Source organism: Oncorhynchus clarkii, chromosome 6 (assembly GCF_045791955.1).
Source record: "Oncorhynchus clarkii lewisi isolate Uvic-CL-2024 chromosome 6, UVic_Ocla_1.0, whole genome shotgun sequence".
NCBI classification, from domain to species: Eukaryota; Metazoa; Chordata; class Actinopteri; order Salmoniformes; family Salmonidae; genus Oncorhynchus; species Oncorhynchus clarkii.
Window position 1 is genome coordinate 43,879,894 of NC_092152.1, and position 21,910 is coordinate 43,901,803.

The 21,910-nt window shown below is 42.5% G+C and overlaps 1 protein-coding gene across 1 annotated transcript in view; it reads right to left on the reverse strand.

The window, feature by feature from the left end:
* Positions 1–4,543: 4,543 nt before the first annotated feature.
* LOC139412097 (calcium-binding protein 7-like) overlaps positions 4,544–21,910 on the reverse strand; it is a 55,982-nt gene continuing 38,615 nt past the window's right edge. Inside the window, exons 2-5 of the mRNA XM_071158890.1 lie at positions 6,011–6,154; positions 5,758–5,870; positions 5,006–5,156; positions 4,544–4,674 (exon numbers count right to left, since the gene is read on the reverse strand). Of these exons, the coding sequence (XP_071014991.1) occupies positions 4,544–4,674; positions 5,006–5,156; positions 5,758–5,870; positions 6,011–6,154 (539 nt within the window). The remainder of the gene's footprint in view (positions 4,675–5,005; positions 5,157–5,757; positions 5,871–6,010; positions 6,155–21,910) is intronic.

Genomic DNA, 21,910 nt, shown 5'->3' on the forward strand with positions numbered 1-21,910 from the left:
GCAGTGCAATTCAGTGTGGAATGCGGCTGGCAGTAATAATCCCATGCAGCCTTGTAACAAGTTCAAACACTTGCATGTGTGTCATAATCTACACCTTGATTTGGCTGATGTAAACTGTACAAAAATATAAAAGCAACATGTAAAGTGTTGGTCCCGTGTTTCATGAACTGAAATAAAATATCCCAGAAATGTTCCATGTGCACAAAAAGCTAAATAAAAATAAAAAAATTGTGCACAAATTGATTTACATCCCAGTTAGTGAGCATTTCTCCTTTGCCGAGATAATCCATCCACATGACAGGTGTGGCATATCAAGAAGCTGATTAAACAACATGATCATTACACAGGTGCACAATAAAAGGCCACTCTAAAATGTGTAGTTTTGTCATCCACAATACAATTCTACAGATGTCTCAAGTTTTAAAGAGGCATGCAATTGTCAGGAATGTAATTTGGAGAGTGCAATTTGCAGGAATGTCCACCAGAGCTGTTGCCAGAGAATTTAATGTTCATGTATCTACCATAAACTGCCTCCAACATTGTTTTTTTTATGATGTCTTGTGGGCGAGCGGTTTGCTGATGCCTACGTTGTGAACACAGTGCCGCATTGGTGACGGTGGAGTTATGGTTGGGGCAGGAATAAGCTGCGGACAACGAATACAATTGCATTTTATCGATGGCAATTTGAATGCACAAAAAAAATGTGACGAGATCCTAAGGCCCATTTCTTTGAGGTATTTGTGACCAACAGATGCATATCTTTATTCCCAGTCATGTGAAATACATTGATTAGAGCCTAATGAATGTATTTCAATTGACTGATTTCCTCATATGAACTGTAACTCAGTAAAATCAATGAAATTGTTGCATGTTGCATTTATATACACTACGGTTCAAAAGTTTGGGGTCACTTAGAAATGTCCTTTGTTTTGAAAGAAAAACACATTTTTCGTCCGTTAAAATAACATAAAATTGATCAGAAATACAGTGTAGACATTGTTAATGTTGTAAATGACTATTGTAGATGGAAACGGCAGTTTTTTTAATGGAATATCTACATAGGCGTACAGAGGCCCATTATCAGCAACCATCACTCCTATGTTCCAATGGCACGTTGTGTTAGCTAATCCAAATTTATCATTATAAAAGGCTAATTGAGCATTAGAAAAACCCTTTTGCAATTATGTTACCAAAGCTGAAAACTGTGGTGCTGATTAAAGAAGCAATAAAACTGGCCTTCTTTAGACTAGTTGTGTATCTGGAGCATCAGCATTTGTGGGTTTGATTACAGGCTAAAAATAGCCAGAAACAAAGACCTTTCTTCTGAAACTCATCAGTCTATTCTTGTTCTGAGAAACGAAGGCTATTCCATGCGAGAAATTGCAGAGAAACTGAAGATCTCATACAACGCAGTGTACTACTCCCTTCAGAGAACAGCGCAAACTGGCTCTAACCAGAATAGAAAGAGGAGTGGGAGGCCCCGGGGCACAATTAGCCTTTTAAAATGATGTTTTATTAGCTAACACAACGTGCCATTGGAACACAGGAGTGATGGTTGCTGATAATGGGCCTCTGCACGCCTATGTAGATATTCCATAAAAAATCTGCCATTTCCAGCTACAATAGTCATTTACAACATTAACAATGTCTACGCTGTATTTCTTATCAATTTGATGTTATTTTAATGGACAAAAAATGTGCTTTTCTTTCAAAAACAAGGACATTTCTAAATGACCTCAAACTTTTGAGTGGTAATGTATATATTTTTGTATAAATCCTCATTATTTACTTCAATGATTTTCAATTTGAGTGTCATTTTTTCTATTTTGGCTACATTTTCTCGTTCTGAACTTATAACACAGGTGGGAGTTTAAGGACGGGTGTGGTATCAAATCAAAGTTTATTGGTCGCGTACACAGTTTAGCAGATGTTATGGTGGGTACAGCGAAATGCTTTTGTTGCTAGCTCCTAACAGTGCAGTAAAACGTCAAACGTGACAATGACGACAAGAGCAGCGGCTCACCAATTTGATAGCTCCAGCACAGTTACATCCCCTAAACAAGGCATCTATCACACCTAGACATCACCTCAACAAAACAATGAAACTGCTATGCAGTTGTCAGATAGCGCTGGTTAGCGCTAGAACTGATTGAATCTAGGCCATAATGATGAGCTATTAAATGTTCATTATCTTGTGGTTTGTAAGAGACCTTTAACTACATACAGTGATTTACTTTCATAGCTTTGGTTGACATTTGTATCTTACAGATGTATACAGATTCTCTCAGTATTCATGGACGTCATTCAATGGCAACATTGGCAAACATGCAGAACACTTTAAAGACCACTGGGATAGCGTAAATGTTACACAGGCATGGAGTAGTGCTTTATTGCAGAGCTTCACGAGCCATGTGATGTTCAGTATAGCTGCGGTATAGCTCCAGAATGAAAGAGGATAGAAACCTGATGTTTCAGTAGTGCCTTAATGGTCATGAACAGTCTTAATCAAGTTTTTCATGAAATATCTGAAGGAAACTTTGGTCATCAAACTATGATGACCATGAAAAATGACTGTTGCTTCTACATTGACAAAGTTTTATCATAAAGTTACTGGTCCCCTCCCCCATGTTAAACACTTGGAATCATTATTAAGGGTACAAGGTGACATCCCTTTAACTCTCATTTTATTACACCAATTGTAACATGATGTTATCTTACCTACATACGTTCTGCCCTGTAACCAATATAAAAGATGTGTTTGCAGAGAGGCGTGGTGCATATAGCTAGATAGCTACTCTACTGGTGCTACATTTTGACTGTAGGGTGATTAGTAAATATAATTAAAAGTTTACCCTCTTCATCTATGGCAAAGCTACTTACTGTATATGTTACCCCATTCATCCGTGTCTGGTGTTCATTACTGGTTAGCTAGGTATTCAGCCAGCATGGAACAAAAGCCAACAAATTTGTCAGTGCTGCTGTAAACCTCATCACAAGAGACATTCCAAACAGGAGATGTATAACAAATATATATAGAATTGATGCAATTTTAATGTTGTTTGAGTTGCTTTGTGTATCACCAAATGTGCTTGAGATGATTTTACTGCAATACTTCTCAAAACATCCAAGTTGCTTGACATAGAGCTTTCAAAAAGCTGTCAGTCACGGTGAGCTCATGAATATAAGCTCCCCACCCACTTAACCTGTCTTGTTAAACTTCCTAGTAGTTTCAGAATAACTGTTTAGGTCCTTTAAAGATGAGTTATTTTTGTTTGTTTCTTTTATCTCATAGACGTCCGGGCTTTGCATCCCAAGGACAACAAGAACCTACCATGGGACAGAAGCAGTAATTGCTCCTGCTTTGATTCTCCAGTGCAGGGCTGCCCTATAGATGAGCCTAAAGGACTATATAGATCATGTCTGGCCGGTGATATCACATGTGATATGTATATACTCATGATTTATTGCTCAATATAGCCATGTAAATAGAACTGACCAAGGAGCACAAAATATATTCCATCATTCATCTTATACAGAGCTAACAACCCTCTTCTTTGTATGTTAATAAAAACAAATGTGTTAAGAGCAAATTCTTATTTACAATGACAGCCTACCGGAGAACAGAAGGGTTAACTGCCTTGTTCAAGGGCAGAATGACAGATTTGTATGTTGTCGGCTCTGGGATTTGATCCAGCAACCTTTCGGTTACTGCCAAAAAGCTCTAACCACTTAGCTACCTGCACTAGGTCATGCACATATAACAAATATCAATAACATACTTTAGGATTTCTCAGTGATATGCTAATACAATCCATCACGTCTGAGCTGTTTTTCATTGGCAGTAAGATATACTATGATGATCGTCATGGGGTGCTCAGTGAAGTTAATAGTCCACAGTACGTCGATAAGAACAGTTCCCCAACAAACTACATTTACAATACGAGCATGTAGTCTACTAAACAGCCCTTATGTTCATGCAGAACTGTGAAGTATTCCTATCATTAAATATTATTTGGTACACAGTACAGAAAAACTAATTCTCCATTCCCTCCCCTGACCACTGAACTTTGGTCCTTAACCTGACACCTTGACCTCCGACCCCAACCCCGTTAACAAACGTGAAAGTCACAGTTGGCCATACGTGATTTAAAACACACCTATGTTTGTTACACAATTCTATGGATATACACTTATAATAACTTCTACAAATGTTTCAAGAGACGACTGGTTAAATCCATGCACTTCATGCACAGATGATGATCATCCTCCAGGCCCACATAGTAGGGGTGCAATGGGTTCCATTCAGAAAGGAGTTTAAGGAGCAAGTTGGGAAATATGCCCATGAAGTCAATTGGATGAGAGCCATGTATTATTTTCCTTTCAGTTTATTTTAATGTTGGTTTGATCGTCTGTTGTTGTTTTTGTCATTGTTGTTGTTCTGGTCATGGTTGTGTTTGTGGTTTAGAAGTTTTTCCTCAGTCATTTGTCCAGGTGTCTTACATTAGTCTCTTTCAGAGGGTCAGGAGGCCATAGGTGTCCCCGTCTACTTCATGCCGCTCCGCAGCACCTGATTGGCTGCGATAAGCATGACACTGATGATGAAAGCAATGGCGAAAGCACATATCAGGCTCTTGCGTACACACGTCTGCTTGACTTGCTGCGTTGGACTAGCTGCTTGACAGGGAAGGGAGGCAAGAGGACAAGGAAGATATTTTAGAGGAAAAGAGCTACTGTATATATAACGCAGCTACCTCCGGGCTATGCATTTTCCCACCACGTCAACTTTCCATATCTCTCACCTGTTACTCCCTCTCAGTTAATCTATATGCCTGTCTCAAAAAAAAAAAATTATACACAGTGTACAAGAAGTGTACTTCACAGTGTACTTCTTGTGTACAAGAAGTCTCTTATGATCTATATCCACCTGAGACGCATGCTCTGAGTGAACTATACATTGTGAACTATAAAGTGTTTACTACAAAGTGTGTACTATAAGATCCCTTACTGTCTATATCCACCTGGCAGGCCCCTGCGTTCTCTATATGGCTCTCCTCGGTCTTGATGATGTTCTCGATGTCCTTCATGGTCAGGTGGTCGCAGAACGTATCGTACAGCAGCCTCTTCAGCTCCTCCACCGTCAGCTTCTGCATGTCAGTCTGGACACAAGCACACATGCACAGATAATCACAAGCTGTTGTCACTATGGTGGAGATACTGTTTCAAGGATGATTTTATGTTTTTCACCCCAATGGAGTGAAAAGCACAACACTGCCCATTGATGCGTGTGACATTGAATGACTGTCTTGATTTGGGAACATACACTTCCATACACACATTACAACGTGTGTGTTTGTTTTAGATTGAACACAAAGACACTGTTTAGGCATAGACATTGTCAAGGGAAGCCTGAATCAGTCTCTAAATACTTGGTGACTCCTATTACTGTCAATATGGGAGGGTAATTATCTGGGAAACAGTCACTGAATCAATGCCTGATTACATCTACATAGATTTCACTTAATTTGATAATAAGACAAGCGTAGGAAAGGGATAGCACTGTCCTATTAACCATCCAACCAAATCTGGCAATTACATTTGTCTTTGTTCCAAGTCACAAAGACTTAGATAAACTCGATAAATAATAAATAATTTGATAGATAGATGACAGCTATAGCGAAGCATCCTGATCACCCAGAAGACTTTGCTTCAGCTTGTCAGTGGTAATCAGCAGGAGAGATGCGGGTAATGCTTACTTACCTTCCAGAACACGGAGTCAAAGTCGGTTCCGTGGAACTTGTCAGGCATTCCGGCTGCTGTCAGCTTGGGTCCGAGGAGAGTGACAAACTCCTCGAAATCCACCTGACCATCACCTGTTGATGACAGTGGGGCGAAGACATCTGTTATGCTAGTGGGTTTGCGAGCACACATGAATGCGTGTATGCATACCCATGTGGGTGCCTGTGTGCGTGCCCTGAGTATTTTCGTCGGTGTGTGTGTGTGCGTGTCTCACCGTCCATGTCCAGTCTCTGTATGATGACCTCCAGCTCCACCTCGTTGGGCATGTATCCCAGGGATCTCATGGCCATGCCTAGCTCCTGCTTGGAAATAAAGCCATTCCCATCACGGTCAAACACCTTGAACGCCTCGCGGATCTCTGCAGAGAAGACACATACGAAGGAGTATATGAAACCAGCCTACCTGTTCTGTGCGCCTAAGAAATCAATCAATCAATTAATGTCTGGTTGTGCGTGTGTGTTTGGTGGGTGGAGCTTAATTGCACAAGGCCTATTATTTGGCCGGGAATAGTACTTTTATTGATTCTACACATCACTTTGCTCAAGTTGATTCTCTCCAACCGACTTGTAAGTTGCAGCAATTTTGGGGGTAATATCGCATCGATATTAGTCAGGAACATTTATTCCAGTGCTCAAATTGACATATTTTATTAAGTAGGATCATTTTGGTCATCAAGTCGTAATGGTATCCAATTAAACTTTGAGTGAGGCGTAGTGCCTTTACAGCCATCTACTTGGCCCTCGAAACAAAGCTAATCGAGAATGATGTTCTGTAACCCAACCCTGGAGAGTTGCTTGAAGAGTAATGGATGAGAAAAATACTAGGATTGAAGCAAATGTAAGGAATTATAACTTTATAACAAATCATTTACAGTTAACAGGAATATGTTAGCTGTAGAGACAAATTATAATGCTTTTTTTTTTTGTCATGAAGTTAATTGACAAAAATCTGTCTAACATTGGCCAGCTAGCTATGCATTTAGCTTTCTATGTGTGCGGTTCACAGTTATACGAATTGTAATTTGTCTTGTTTAATGTTTTAGGAACTCCTGAGCAAACCAGAAAGCAAGGCTATCATCTTGTGAAACCCAGTGGAAATAAAGAATTCAATGTTACTGGAAATTTAATGAACAATTTTGTAAACTTGACTTGCTCCTTCAAAAAATAAATTCTAAGTCCGACTTGTCATAGTTCGTTATTGAAGTAACGTTAACGTTAGAGATTGAAGATATTTGTCTTGCAATGCAGCTGAAGTAACTCTTTTATTGCTTATTGTGTCGTAGAGGATAAAAAAATACCTGTATTCCTATGGATGGGTTGCTTTGTAGCCGATCTGTGCATAGACCTTAAAACATTTGGTATAAATATTAGTTCAGAATAGGGGTTTTCATTTTTTTTTATTGCTTCCACTTGTTAATCATTAATCCCATAGAAATTGCAGGAAACATGTGAAGGAAATGTGACTGTTACATTTCAAACTGCAAACTGTTGGGATTGAGCCAAAGTCAGTATATTTCAAAACAGTTTTGTGAGATTTGTGTAACTCACGACTTACATGAGGGTTGGGTTTGGATTACAATCATGTCACTTACCCACTAACACGGGATTGTATCACCTAGGGAAACCCTTCATGAAGCTGTGCTAATTAAGTTCTATCCAATCATAACACCCTTCAAACAGTGAGACAGACCTAACCATTACACAGCACCTCGGGCCTCGGACATGTTTACATAAGACAACGCAATTGATGTGTTTGACAGTGATTACTCAAGTCTGCCACTGTTTTGGTCATATTGACAATTGAGACGATGCGCACTTGCATCTACACTGCCACTTGTCAATATTCCAAAATAATTCAAAACCGACACAGAGCATTTTGTGTCCCTCCACAACTTGTTTTGTGATATGATTCCATATAAAACACTGCCTAACAGATGCACACTCTGGTAAGAGATAGTGAGAAAGCTATCTGTACGGTATCTGTACTTTACAATTTATATTTCATTGATAATTTTAACTTCACTACATTCCTAAAGAAAATAATGTACACGGAACTAACATAGAAACGCAACAGGCAACAATTTTAAAGATTTTACTGAGTTACAGTTTACAGCCCTAATCCATGGATTTCACGACTGGAAATTCAGATACCTTAAAAAGAATGTTGAGATGTGGATCAGAAAACCAGTCAGTATCTGGTGTGACCACCATTTGCCTCATGCATTGCAACACATCTCATTTGCATAGAGTTGACCAGGCTGTTGATTGTGGCCAATGTGTGCTCAATGTGTGACATGTCTGGTGAGTATTCAGGCAATGGAAGAACTGGGACATTTTTAGCCTCTGCAGTTGTGTACAGATCCTTGCGACATTGAGCCGTGCATTATCATGCTGAAACATGATGGGATGCCGGTGGCTGCATGGCACGACAATGGGCCACAGGATCTCGACACGGTATCCCTACATTGATAAAATGCAATTGTGTTCATTGTCCGTAGCTTATTCCTGCCCATACCATAACCCCACCACTTGCCCAAACGACACCATACACACTATCTGCCATCTGCCTTGTACAGTTGAAACTAGCATTCATTCCTGAAGAGTACACTTGTCCAGCATGCCAGTGGCCATCGAAGGTGAGCATTTGTCCACTGAAGTCGGTTATGACGCTGAACTGCAGTCAGGTCAAGACCCTGGTGAGGACGACAAGCATGCAGATGAGCTTCCCTGATACAGTTTCTGGAAGTTTGTACAGAGATTATTCAGCTGCTTCATAGGCTGGCGTGGTTACACATGGTCTACGGTTGTGAGGCTGGTTGGACGTACTGCCAAATTCTCTAAAACGACAATGGAGGCAGCTTATGGTAGAGAAATGGACATTAAATTCTCTGGCAACAGAGGATATTGCTGCAGTCAGCCTGCCAATTGCAAACTTTCTCAAAACTGCACAGTGGCCTTTTACTGTCCCCAGCACAAAGTGCACCTGTGTAATGATCATGCTGTTTAGCTTTTTGATGTGCCACACCTGTCAGGTGGATAAGAAATGCTCACTAACAGGGATGTACACAAATTTGTGCACACTATTGAGATATCAGCTTTTTGTTGGTATAGAACATTTCTTGGAACTTAACAGTATGCTTTTTATTCCACACATTTTCCCTGACACCCAAAAGTACTCGTTACATTTTGAATGCTTATTAACAGGACAGGAAAATTGTCCAATTCACACACTTATCAAGAGAGCATCTCTGGTCACCCGTACTGCCTCTGATCTTGTGGATTCATTAAACACACATGCTTAATTAATTTGTAAATGCTGTCTTGTAGTATGCCCTTGGTTATCAGTAAAATAAATACTGATATATACAGTGGGGAGAACAAGTATTTGATACACTGCTGATTTTGAAGGTTTTCCTACTTACAAAGCATGTAGAGGTCTGTAATTTTTATCATAGGTACACTTCAACTGTGAGAGACGGAATCTAAAAACAAAAATCCAGAAAATCACATTGTATGATTTTAAAGTAATTAATTAGCATTTTATTGCATGACATAAGTATTTGATACATCAGAAAAGCAGAACTTAATGACTGATCATAAAATATGTAGTTTAGGGAATATATCTCTGTAGATACAGTAGATGATAGCTAGATCTACTGTAGGATAAATCTTCTCTGGTTGCTACTCTTTCTTTCACAGGAGCCAAGATTCAACAGCACATATTCAAAATAATCATGTATAATATTATATTTGTGTTAAGTCAGTGTAAGCTGGTAAATGAAATATAGCTCTGTGTGATTACATCATAGATAACATTTGCAAGTGGGAATTGAAAAGATACAAAACCCGATTTGACTATGAATAAATCTAGAATTGAATGCACAAGGGAAATGTTAGTTGCAACTTTTTTCTAATCTATTACAAATGCTCAAGCTTTTGTAATTCTGTGTTCACTCTTAAAACTCATTGTTAATGATATGCAGTGTAGTGAATGTGATTTGCTGTTGCATTGATGTAGTGGGGTTTCAGAATAAGGATGTATAGGCAAGTCTGGACAAAATAAACCCCTGACTACTTTTGACAAATATTTTGTGTGAGGAAAACAAAAACAAAATGTGAGGATGAATGATGACATAATGTGTTGGTATTGTGTACATAAGATGTTGCCAAGGCTTTGGGAATTTTATGGCGCAAATAAAATGGAAACCCATCATGGATTACAACAGATTACAATGTGACAAACAATTTATAAAGTGGAGTATAATTACATTTTACTGCAGCTGTTTTTCACGTTTATCCAATGTATTATTGCAGGTATGGGGTTGAGTTATTGAAAGCCTCCAGATAAATGTTTCACCTCATGGCTAGCCCGGCTGCTCCCGATCCCATTGTTTATACATCCACCTGAGGTCCCTGGCTCCATCTGTTTGCTAGTGTTAGCTGTTTAAACAGTTAGCTCTGCAGCAGAGCAGACACCTATTCTATTGAAAAGTTCAGATGCTGCCTCTCAGGAGGGGCAAGACCTTTAGAGAAGGTGGCAAATCCATTTAGAAGGTGCTATATCTCTTAATTGGCTTAACTTACTGATTGATTAAAGACAGAGATTAATAAAACATCTTAAAAGGTTGAATACCACGTTACAAATAAACTTTGCCGTAGATTAAATGTGCCATTGTTTTTTACCTGTATCAAAATAAATACAGTGCCTTGCGAAAGTATTCGGCCCCCTTGAACTTTGCGACCTTTTGCCACATTTCAGGCTTCAAACATAAAGATATAAAACTGTATTTTTTTGTGAAGAATCAACAACAAGTGGGACACAATCATGAAGTAGAACGACATTTATTGGATATTTCAAACTTTTTTAACAAATCAAAAACTGAAATATTGGGCGTGCAAAATTATTCAGCCCCTTTACTTTCAGTGCAGCAAACTCTCTCCAGAAGTTCAGTGAGGATCTCTGAATGATCCAATGTTGACCTAAATGACTAATGATGATAAATACAATCCACCTGTGTGTAATCAAGTCTCCGTATAAATGCACCTGCACTGTGATAGTCTCAGAGGTCCTTTAAAAGCGCAGAGAGCATCATGAAGAACAAGGAACACACCAGGCAGGTCCGAGATACTGTTGTGAAGAAGTTTAAAGCCGGATTTGGATACAAAAAGATTTCCCAAGCTTTAAACATCCCAAGGAGCACTGTGCAAGCGATAATATTGAAATGGAAGGAGTATCAGACCACTGCAAATCTACCAAGACCTGGCCGTCCCTCTAAACTTTCAGCTCATACAAGGAGAAGACTGATCAGAGATGCAGCCAAGAGGCCCATGATCACTCTGGATGAACGGCAGAGATCTACAGCTGAGGTGGGAGACTCTGTCCATAGGACAACAATCAGTCGTATATTGCACAAATCTGGCCTTTATGGAAGAGTGGCAAGAAGAAAGCCATTTCTTAAAGATATCCATAAAAAGTGTTGTTTAAAGTTTGCCACAAGCCACCTGGGAGACACACCAAACATGTGGAAGAAGGTGCTCTGGTCAGATGAAACCAAAATTGAACTTTTTGGCAACAATGCAAAACGTTATGTTTGGCGTAAAAGCAACACAGCTGAACACACCATCCCCACTTTCAAACATGGTGGTGGCAGCATCATGGTTTGGCCCTGCTTTTCTTCAGCAGGGACAGGGAAGATGGTTAAAATTGATGGGAAGATGGATGGAGCCAAATACAGGACCATTCTGGTAGAAAACCTGATGGAGTCTGCAAAAGACCTGAGACTGGGACGGAGATTTGTCTTCCGACAAGACAATGATCCAACACATAAAACAAAATCTACAATGGAATGGTTCAAAAATAAACATATCCAGGTGTTAGAATGGCCAAGTCAAAGTCCAGACCTGAATCCAATCGAGAATCTGTGGAAAGAACTGAAAACTGCTGTTCACAAATGCTCTCCATCCAACCTCACTGAGCTCGAGCTGTTTTGCAAGGAGGAATGGGAAAGAATGTCAGTCTCTCGATGTGCAAAACTGATAGAGACATACCCCAAGCGACTTACAGCTGTAATCGCAGCAAAAGGTGGCGCTACAAAGTATTAACTTAAGGGGGCTGAATAATTTTGCACGCCCAATTTTTCAGTTTTTGATTTGTTAAAAAAGTTCGAAATATCCAATAAATGTCGTTCCACTTCATGATTGTGTCCCACTTGTTGTTGATTCTTCACAAAAGAATACAGTTTTATATCTTTATGTTTGAAGCTTGAAATGTGGCAAAAGGTCGCAAAGTTCAAGGGGGCCGAATACTTTCGCAAGGCACTGTATATGATCCAGTGTTTGCCCAGGCTTGCGTAGAGAAATATGCTCTTTGTCCTGGTTACATACAACTTAAGACGATATACACTGAGTGGAAAAATGCTCACTAACAGGGATGTAAACAAATTTGTGAACAGAATTTGCGAGAAATAAGCTTTTTGTGAGTACGGAACATTTCTGGGATCTTTTATTTCAGGTCATGAAAATGGGACCAACACTTTACATGTTGCATTTTTATTCTGTTAGTATATATACAGTCTATACACTGAGTGTACAACATATTAGGAACTCTTTCCATGACAGACTGACCAGGTGCTAGCCGATTTATTTGAATCAATTAGTCAAGTTATGTCACATTCACCATCTCTCCTCCAAACCTTGACTGTTATTCATTAGAGTGCATCTCTTTGTCCTTCCATGCTTCGGCACACAAGTATGATTGGTTCATGGACTTGAATCTGAAGTGGGACAGCCTGCCTGCTGTATCTAGCATGCTGCTAGAGGTGTGGGGGCTGGAATTCACCACCTGTCTCTTCAGTGGCTGGTACATGGACACAGAGCTGGTAGTCAGGGACTTCTGTGACAGCTCTCGCTACAACATCTTGGAGGTATTATGATCATTTTATAAAGCATTTGTAAGCATTTCTAAACATTTAGAAGCACCCCTTCGGTGGCTGGTACATGGGCACCGAGGTTGGTGTCAGGGACTTCTGTGACAGCTCTCGTTACAATGGCTAAATGCCACTATTTTCACATTCTAATGAGACCATGAAGTATTACAGTGTTATAACAGTGTTACATGTGTTATGCAGAAGAGAATTCTCAAGCGTTGTGAGTGGACTTTTTACTATAACCTTTTACTACGATATTTACTAAAATCTATAATATGCTTTACGGTAATCTGATAGGGCTAATTAAGATATGTCTTCAATACTTACCAGTGTGGTGGATTAATCTGATGTCATGACACCATACATACAGAGCTAACATTCATCACTTATATGCTCAACATTCATGCAATAGGTTTCCATAACACATCAAAATGTACACAACGCATTTCCATGTCATGGAAACAACACCTGCTGTTTCCATGACATAGACTGACCAGTTGAATCCAGGTGAAAACTATGATCCCTTATTTATGTCACCTGTTAAATACACTCCAATCAGTGTAGATGAAGGGAATGAGACAGGTTAAACAAAGATTTTTAATCCTTGAGACAATAGAGACATGGATTGTGTATGTGTTCCATTCAGAGGGTGAATGGGCAAGACAAAATATTTCATATTTAAAACCTCTTACTTCTACCCCCTCCTTTTTTGAAAATTCTGTTAAAAATCGCGCAACTTTTCAGCGTCCTGCTACTCATGCCAGGAATATAGTATATGCATATGATTAGTATGTGTGGATAGAAAACACTCTGAAGTTTATAAAACTGGTTAAATCACGGCTGTGACTATAACAGATCGTGTGTTTCATTGAAAAACGCAAGAAAAACTGCTCTCTGAAAGCAAAAAATAATTTCCATAAGTCACTTCCACCAGTTGTTAAAAGAGAACAGAATTTAATGGGAATCTGCCTGCAATTCATACAAATTCCGCACGATGGCGCCATTGTCCTAATTTTCAATTGAATTAATTGTTGGAAAATCCATCCATCTGACCTCCATTTTCCCAGTCTTCACCCGGATGCAGTTGTGGGAGATATCAGATGGCATTGTTTTTGCAAGTGAAGACCTATTGAAGAGACATCGCCCTGTAATCATTTTGATAGATTATAAACGTTTACTAATACCTAAAGTTGGATTACAAAAGGATTTCGAAGTGTTTTGTGAAAGTTTATCGTCGACTTTTTTAATTTTAAAAAATTACGCAGCGTTTAAAAACAATGATTTTTTCTGAATGACACAACTTCCATACAAAGCTATTTTGGGTATATATGGACCGATTTAAACGAAAAAAAGACCCAATAGTGATGTTTATGGGGCATATAGGAGTGCCAAGAAAGAAGCTCGTCTAAGGTAATGAATGTTTTATATTTTATTTCTGCGTTTTGGGTAGCGCCGGCTATCGCAACATCTGTTGTTTACGTGTCGAGCTGGCATTTTGGGGGGTGCATGCTATCAGATAATAGCTTCTGATGCTTTCGCCGAAAAGCATTTTAAAAATCTGACTTGCTGGCTAGGTTCACAACGAGTGTAGCTTTAATTCAATACCCTGCTTGTGAATTTTGATCAAAGATTGAGTTGTAACGAGTACATTTAGCATTTAGCGTAGCGCATTTGCATTTCCAGGGGCATACTTGAGACGTCTGCGTCTCAAGTATGGTCAAGAAGTTAAGTGCCTTTGAATGGGGTATGGTAGTAAGTGCCAGGCACAACGGTTTCAGTGTGTCAAGAACTGCAATAGTGCTAGGTTTTCACGCTTAACAGTTTCCCGTGTCTATCAAGAATGGTCCACCACCCAAAGAACATCCAGCCAACTTGAAATAACTTGAAACTTGAAATAACTGTGGGAATTAACATGGGCCAACATCCCTATGGAATGCATTCGACACCTTGTACAGTCCATGTCCCAACAAATTGAGGCAGTTCTGAGAGCAAAAGGAGATGCAACTCAATATTAGGAAGGTGTTCCTAAAGTTTTGTACGTTTACAGTATATTACTAATATCAATGCCATAGCTGTCAGCACAAGACATCTATTAACACACTGTAAACCCAAACAGTACTTTGTTGTATTAAGCTCTGTAAACATTATATATGTGAAAACGTTGCAGTAGCATAACTGTTTTAGGTTCCCATAACACTTTTGATTTTGTGAGACTGGTATTTGTTTAATCAGATGAAATGTATCGGAGAGTTTATCTGATATCAGGTCTTCTGATATCAAGACTTGTGATGATAGATTGACAGTCAAGTTTGACCTTGATTATGTCTGACGTCATGTACCGGTCAAAGGTTTGGGCACCCCTACTCATTCCAGGGTTTTTATTTATTTTTTAACACATATTTAAAAAATTATTCCAGGCTGTATTGCAACCGGCCGTGATTGGGAGTCCCATAGAGCGGTGCACAATTGGCACAGCGTCGTCCGTATTTGGCCGATGTCAGCCGTCATTGTAGATAAGAACGCCACAAGCACTGAGATGAAGTGCCTTGGACCACTGCACCACTGCCTATATGGAATCATCTAGTAAAAATTCCCTGTCTTCGGTCAGTTAGGATCACCCATTTATTCTAAGAATGTGAAATGTTGGAATAATACTAGAGAGAATGATTTATTTCAGCTTTTATTTTATCACAATCCCCAGTGGGTCAGATGTTTGCATACACTCAATTAGTATTTGTCAGCATTGCCTTTAAATTGTTTAACTTGGTCATTTTAAGCCATTTTGCCGCAACTTTGGAAGTATGCTTGGGGTCATTGTCCATTTGGAAGACCCATTTGCGACCAAGCTTTAACTTCCTGACTGATGTCTTGAGATGTTGCTTCAAGATAACCACATAATTTTCCTGCCTCATGATGCCATCTATTTGTGAAGTGCACCAGTCCCTCCGTCAGCAAAGCACCCCCACAGCATGATGCTGCTGCCCCGTGCTCCACAGCTGGGATGGTGTTCTTCGGCTTGCAAGCCTCCCCCTTTGTCCTCCAAACATAACGATGTTCATTTGTTACTAGATAATTTCACTATTATTCTACAATGTAGAAAATGGTAATGACTGACCCAGCAGACCCGGGCCAACTGTGCAATGCCATCTTCACCCAGGGAGCCACAATCGGTATGCACAAGGAATTGCTTCGTGGCCTTGTGGATGGGGTCCAAATGTTGGCTGAATGCCATGACTGGGCATTGGACAGTTTGCTGGAGCAATTCCACGGGTTGCCTGGAAGGCTGCCTACTACGGTGGTAACCCCACTCAGCGACTCAGCTGCTACAGCGCTGTCTCTTCGGTCACTCCACCTTCTCAGGAGCCCCGCTTACCTCCTCCGGGATGCTTCAATGGAGAGCCGATCACCTGTCGGGCATTCCTCGCTCAGTGTGCACTCATCTTCGAGCTTCAGCCCTCCTCCTTCCTCTCAGATCGCAAGATAGCCTACCTGGGCTACTGCCGTGTGGGAACAACAGTCGGTCAGATGCGCTAGTTTGGATTGGTTTGTGGGAGGTCTTTGATGCCCCGTTCTCTGGGCGAGAGGCCGCCCGGAAGCTAATCCAGTTTTGGCAGGACTCCCGCAGTGTAGCTGATTATGTGGTGGATTTCCACATGTTGGCAGCGGAGAGTGCTTGGAATCAAGCGGCACTGTTCGATATGTTCCTGCACAGCGTCTCGGAGGAGGACAAGTATGAGCTTGCAATACCTACGGAGCTCGATTCCCTCATCACTTTGACCATCCATATCGATGGGCGATTATGGAAACGATGGAGGGAAAGGAATTTGGATTTCACTCGCACACCCAGGGATCCCACCTTGTCTCCTAGTCATCCCGGAAGCTCCCAATGGTTTCGTTGCCAAGAGAACCCGAGGATTACCGACCTGCCCTGAGGGCTGTCGAAGATGGCCAAGTCACCGCTTCCTGAGCCTATGCCACTAGGTAGAGCTGGGGCGTCGCCAACGGAACGACAATACAGGATTGACACTAAGAGTTGTCTGTATTGCGGGAATCTTGGTAATTTTGTGTCTTCTTGTCCTTTAGAGAAACCAGGTTCACCGATAGGCGCAAGTACTCTGGTGGGCCATATGGAGAAGGCTCCTGCTTCGCCTGGTCGCACCCCTTTTCATGCCATTCTGCTGTGGAGAGAACAGTCCAAAAGGTTGTCACTGACTCTGGGGCCGGCGAGAGCTTCTTGGACGCTATCCTGTTGTCCAAGCTCAACATCCCCACTCAGCCCCTTTCCATTCCCATGGACGTTAGAGCACTGGACGGATGCTCTATAGGCCGAGTCACTCACAACACCACTCCCATCAACCTACGGATGTCGGGGAAGCACAGCGAGACTATCCAGTTCCTGCTTATCAAGTCCCCTCTGATTCCCGTGGTATTGGGATTCTCCTGGCTCCAACGAGACAATCCCCTCATTAACTGGTCTACTGGTGCCATCATCAGCCCGTTCTGTCATGCCCATTGACTGAAGTCAGCACAACCTGCCCCGGGATGTCTTCCTGGGGGCTCGGAAGGTGCCTCTGACCTCTCTGCCAGTACCAGGATCTCCGGTAGGTGTTCAGCTAGTCGCTTCCGCCGTGCCGACTCTATGACTGTGGGATTGACCTTCTCCCTAGCACCACGCTGCCCTGGGGACATCTGTACTCTCTGTTGGGACCAGAGACCAAGGCTATAGATACCTACATTGTTGTCTTCCTAGCTGCTGGATTTATCCATCCCTCTTCCTCTCCTGCCGGCACAGGGTTCTTCTTCGTGGAGAAAAAGGACATGACCCTGCGCCCGTGCATTGACACCCGAATACCCAGGCTCTGGTGAATGCAACATGTTGAACTGGTTCGTATTCATCTACATTGATGACATACTCGTCTTCTCCCGCTCCCCTCAAGAACACGGGCTCCACGTCCTGCAGGTCATTCGATGCCTTCTGGAGAATCAGTTGTTTGTGAAGGCGGAGAAGTGCGAGTTTCATCGCTCCACCATCCCCATTCTCGGTTACATCATCTCTGCTGGGAGTGTCCAGATGGATCCCGGGAAGATGAGCGCAGTGATGGATTGGTCTCAGCCTACATCCAGGGTTTTGCAGCAACAACGTTTCCTGGGGTTCGTCAACTTCTATTGCCGCTCTAATGCGGGGTTACAGCACCCTGGCTTCCCCCCTGTCAGCCCTCACCTAGCCCAAGGTTCCTTTCACGTGGTCTCCAGCTGCTGACCGGTCGTTCCGGGACCTCAAACATTGCTTTACCACAGCTCGAATCCGGTTCATCTTGACCCATCTCGTCAGTTCATGGTGGAGGCTGATGCTTTGGATGTCGGAGTGGGGACTGTCCTGTCCCAGCTTTCTGCCCTTGACCTCAAGGTACATCCCTGCACCTTCTTCTCCCATCTCCTCAACGTGATGGAAACAAACTACGATGTGGGGAATCATGAGCTTCTTGCGGTAACGATGGCGTCGGAGGAACGGAGGCACTGGCTGGAGAGGGTGGAACATCCGTTCATCGTGTGGACTGACCACAAGAAACTGGAGTATCTCCGCACCACCAAGCTCCTCAACTCCAAGCAAGCCAGATGGGCCCTGTTGTTCATACGGTTCAACTTCTCCCTCTCATACTGGCCGGGATCTAAGAATGTCAAGCAGGATGCACTGTCCCGCCGCTATAGCCCCACGACTACTACCCCGGAACCCGAGAACATCCTTCCCACTTCATGCCTGGCAACTGCATTCAGCTGCGGAATAGGGAAGCAGGTCCGTGAAGTGCAGCATTCCCAGCCGAACCCCGGGGGGGGGGGGGGGGGGTGGCCTGATAACCGGATGTTTGTTGATGGCGCCGTCCACTCCGCGGTCCTCGCTTGGCTGCCACCTGGCGCCCGTCGGACCCTGGCTTTTGTGCGACAGCGCTTTTGATGGCCTACTATGGTTCCTGACGTGTCCGGATTCGTCGCAGCTCGCACGGTGTGTGCACAGAACAAGACTCCTTGCAAGCTACAACTGGTCTCCTCCAGCCTCTGCCTTTCCCACACCATCCCTGGTCAAACATCTCCCTGGACTATGTTACGGGTCTTCCCCATCTGATGTCAACACCGACATCTTGACCGAAGTGGATCAGTTTTCCAAAGCTGCCCACCTCATTTCTCTCCCCAAACTACCCTCTGCCAAAGAGATGGCCAAGCTCATGGATGCATGGACTGTCAGTGGACATGGTCTCTGACCAGGGTACTCAGTTTTCGTCCCAGTTCTGGAAGGTGTTCTGCACCCTCATTGGGTTGTCGGCCAAAGTGTCCTCCGGGTTACACCCCCAGTCCAACGTTCAGTCGGAGCGAGCCAACCAGGACCTCAAAACTATCCTGCGCTGCTTGATCTCTGCCAACCCCACCACCTGGAGCCAGCAGCTTGTGTGGGTCGAATTCGCCCGCAACACCCTTCCATGCTCTGCCATGGGCCTATCTCTCTTAGAGTGTTTCCTGGGGTATCAGCCCCCGCTCTTCCCTGAGCAGGAAGAGGAGGTTGGCATACCTTCTGCCCAGATGTTTGTCCGCCGGGGACGTCATACCAGGAGGAGAGCCTTCCTCAAGACCACCGCCAGGTATCAACGACAAGCGGATCGCCATCGGACCCTGGCTCCCTAGTATCATCTCGGGCAGAAGGTATTTCTGTCCACCCGGGATCTGCCCCTCTGGGTGTAGTCTCTCAAACTATCCCTCCGGTTTATCGTCCCTTTCCCCATTTCCAAGATCATCAGCCCCTCTGCTCTCCACCTTCTGTTGCCCGGTACCCTTCGTATTCATCCTACATTCCATGTGTCTAGAATTAAACCTGTGTCTCACAGCCCTTTGTCTTCTATTTCCAGGCCCACCCCTCCTCCCTGTGTCATTGATGGCCATCCGGCGTTCACGGTGTGGCTGCTCCTGAGGGTTCGACCACAGGGCAGCAGTTTTCAGTACCTGGTTGACTGGGAGGGTTATGGCCCAGAGGAATTATGCTGGGTCCCCGCTAGAGACATCTTGGACCCAGCCCTCATTGCCGACTTCATTGCCGACTTCCACCGACACCACCCCGGTCAACCAGATATGCGCCCAGGTAAGACGCCAGGTACTATCATACCCTGATCTGTTTCACCTGTCTTTGTGATTGTCTCCACCCCCCTCCAGGTGTCGCCCATCTTCCCCATTATCCCCTGTGTATTTATACCTGTGTTCTAGGTTTGACTGTTGCCAGTTCGTTTTGTTTGTCAAGCCAAACAGCATTTTTGTGTCAGCGCCTGCTTTCCCCCAGTCTCTCCTTTCTCGTCCTCCTGGTTTTTGACCCTTGCCTGTCCTGATCCTGTACCCATGTGCCTGTCCACTCTGCCTGCCATCCTGTACCTTTACCCCACCTCTGGATTACCGACCTCCGCCTGACCTGACCCTAAGCCTGCCTGCCGTCCTGTAGCTTTTCCCCTGTTGCTATAATAAACATTGTTACCTCGACACGGTCTGCATCTGGGTCTTACCTTGATATCTGATAGGATGTCTGTAATTGCTGAGTATAATGTGACAGGTGCTAAAAAATGGCGCAGCCTAAGCTTGAGTCAATGGCATGCTTCCTAATTACAATGCAGTTTTGAAAGTTAACATGAATTCTGAATTAGTTATGTACTATTCAAATAACATATGCTTATTTTCTGACGTTGATATTTGGCTTGAGTGTGAAACACATATCTAAAGTTATGAATATCATTTTCTGTAATTCTCTGAATGAACAGTAGTAGGCTTACATACTAGTTTCCAACCCTAAAACTGTTACCACTACAAATTGTAATACTAATTCTTTATTGATGCTTTCTCTCTACAGGCCTGACTGAAGGATGTTGGTGCTCTAGACAGAAGGCTAGTAGTTAAATGTGTACTTGTCATTTAATTCACACAAGAGTAGAACACACCAAGTGAATGTTAGGTCACATTTTTGTCATGACATTGTCTGTCAGCAAACTCATAACCCTCCTGCCACTAGATCAGATGACTTATGTGAAGAATGTCCCAGACAGAGCACAGAAACAGATGATGCCACTGGTGAATTGGGGAATCAGCTGAAACAAAATGTAGCTATTTAAAAAATGCAGTATATTGTGTCAGACACAGCTACACAATAAATAGTTGACCACATATTAAAGTAGATATTCTCCTTTAACGAGGTATTGCAGAAGCATGACCACACTATTAGTGATACTATGCTTAAAGAAGTTGTCGATGCGGTCATGGACAGTAATATTCTTGCAAGTGCTACTGCTGAAGGTGCGCAGATGTCATCTTCCGAGAGGAGAAAACGCCATCTGGTACATTATGTTTTAGACTTCGAGCAGCCTGGATACACATTGGTCTATGTTCCAATACTTCAGATGATTCAAGAACTGTTTAAAAACACTGATATTATAAACAAGATCTCAGAACCAAATATTGAGCCAAGTCACTACATGTCCCACAAAGATGGTTCAAATTTTCAAGGAAATTACTTATTCTCAACAGGAGAACTTAAACTGTCACTCCAACTGTATATTGATGATTTCGAAATTGCTAACCCACTTGGCACATCCCAAAAAAATCACAAACGATAAGCAGTATACTGGGTCCTTGCCAATCTACCCAATAAATATTAATCCGCCTTACACACTGTACAGCTTGTTGTACTGTGTAAAGTGACAGACCTCCAAAAGTATGGTTTTGTGGCTGTACTTGTACCATTATTACATGACATTCGTTCTCTTGATCAGGATGCCGTTTTCATTGAATCCATTGGTCAGAATGTCAAGGGAACCATCTTTTGTGTTTTGGCTCACAATCTTGCTGCCCATGGATTGGGGGGGGGGGGTTCTAGTCTTTCAGAGCAGAGTAGGTTTGTAGATTCTGTCTGGCCACCAACAAACAGTTTCGGTCCAATGAAGGAGAGTTTAGCCTGAGATCTAAAGCCAACCATGACATTCATGTACAAAATGTTGTGCAAAGTGATACTCTGAGCAGTCAGTTTGGTGTGAAAGTGGATTGTGTCCTGTGTGAGTCACTGCGGTATTTCCACCCCATCACAGGTTTTCCACCAGATATACTTCATGTTCTTTTGGAAGGTATTTGTCCTGTTAAACTCTCTTTGCCTTAAAAGATATGATTTGC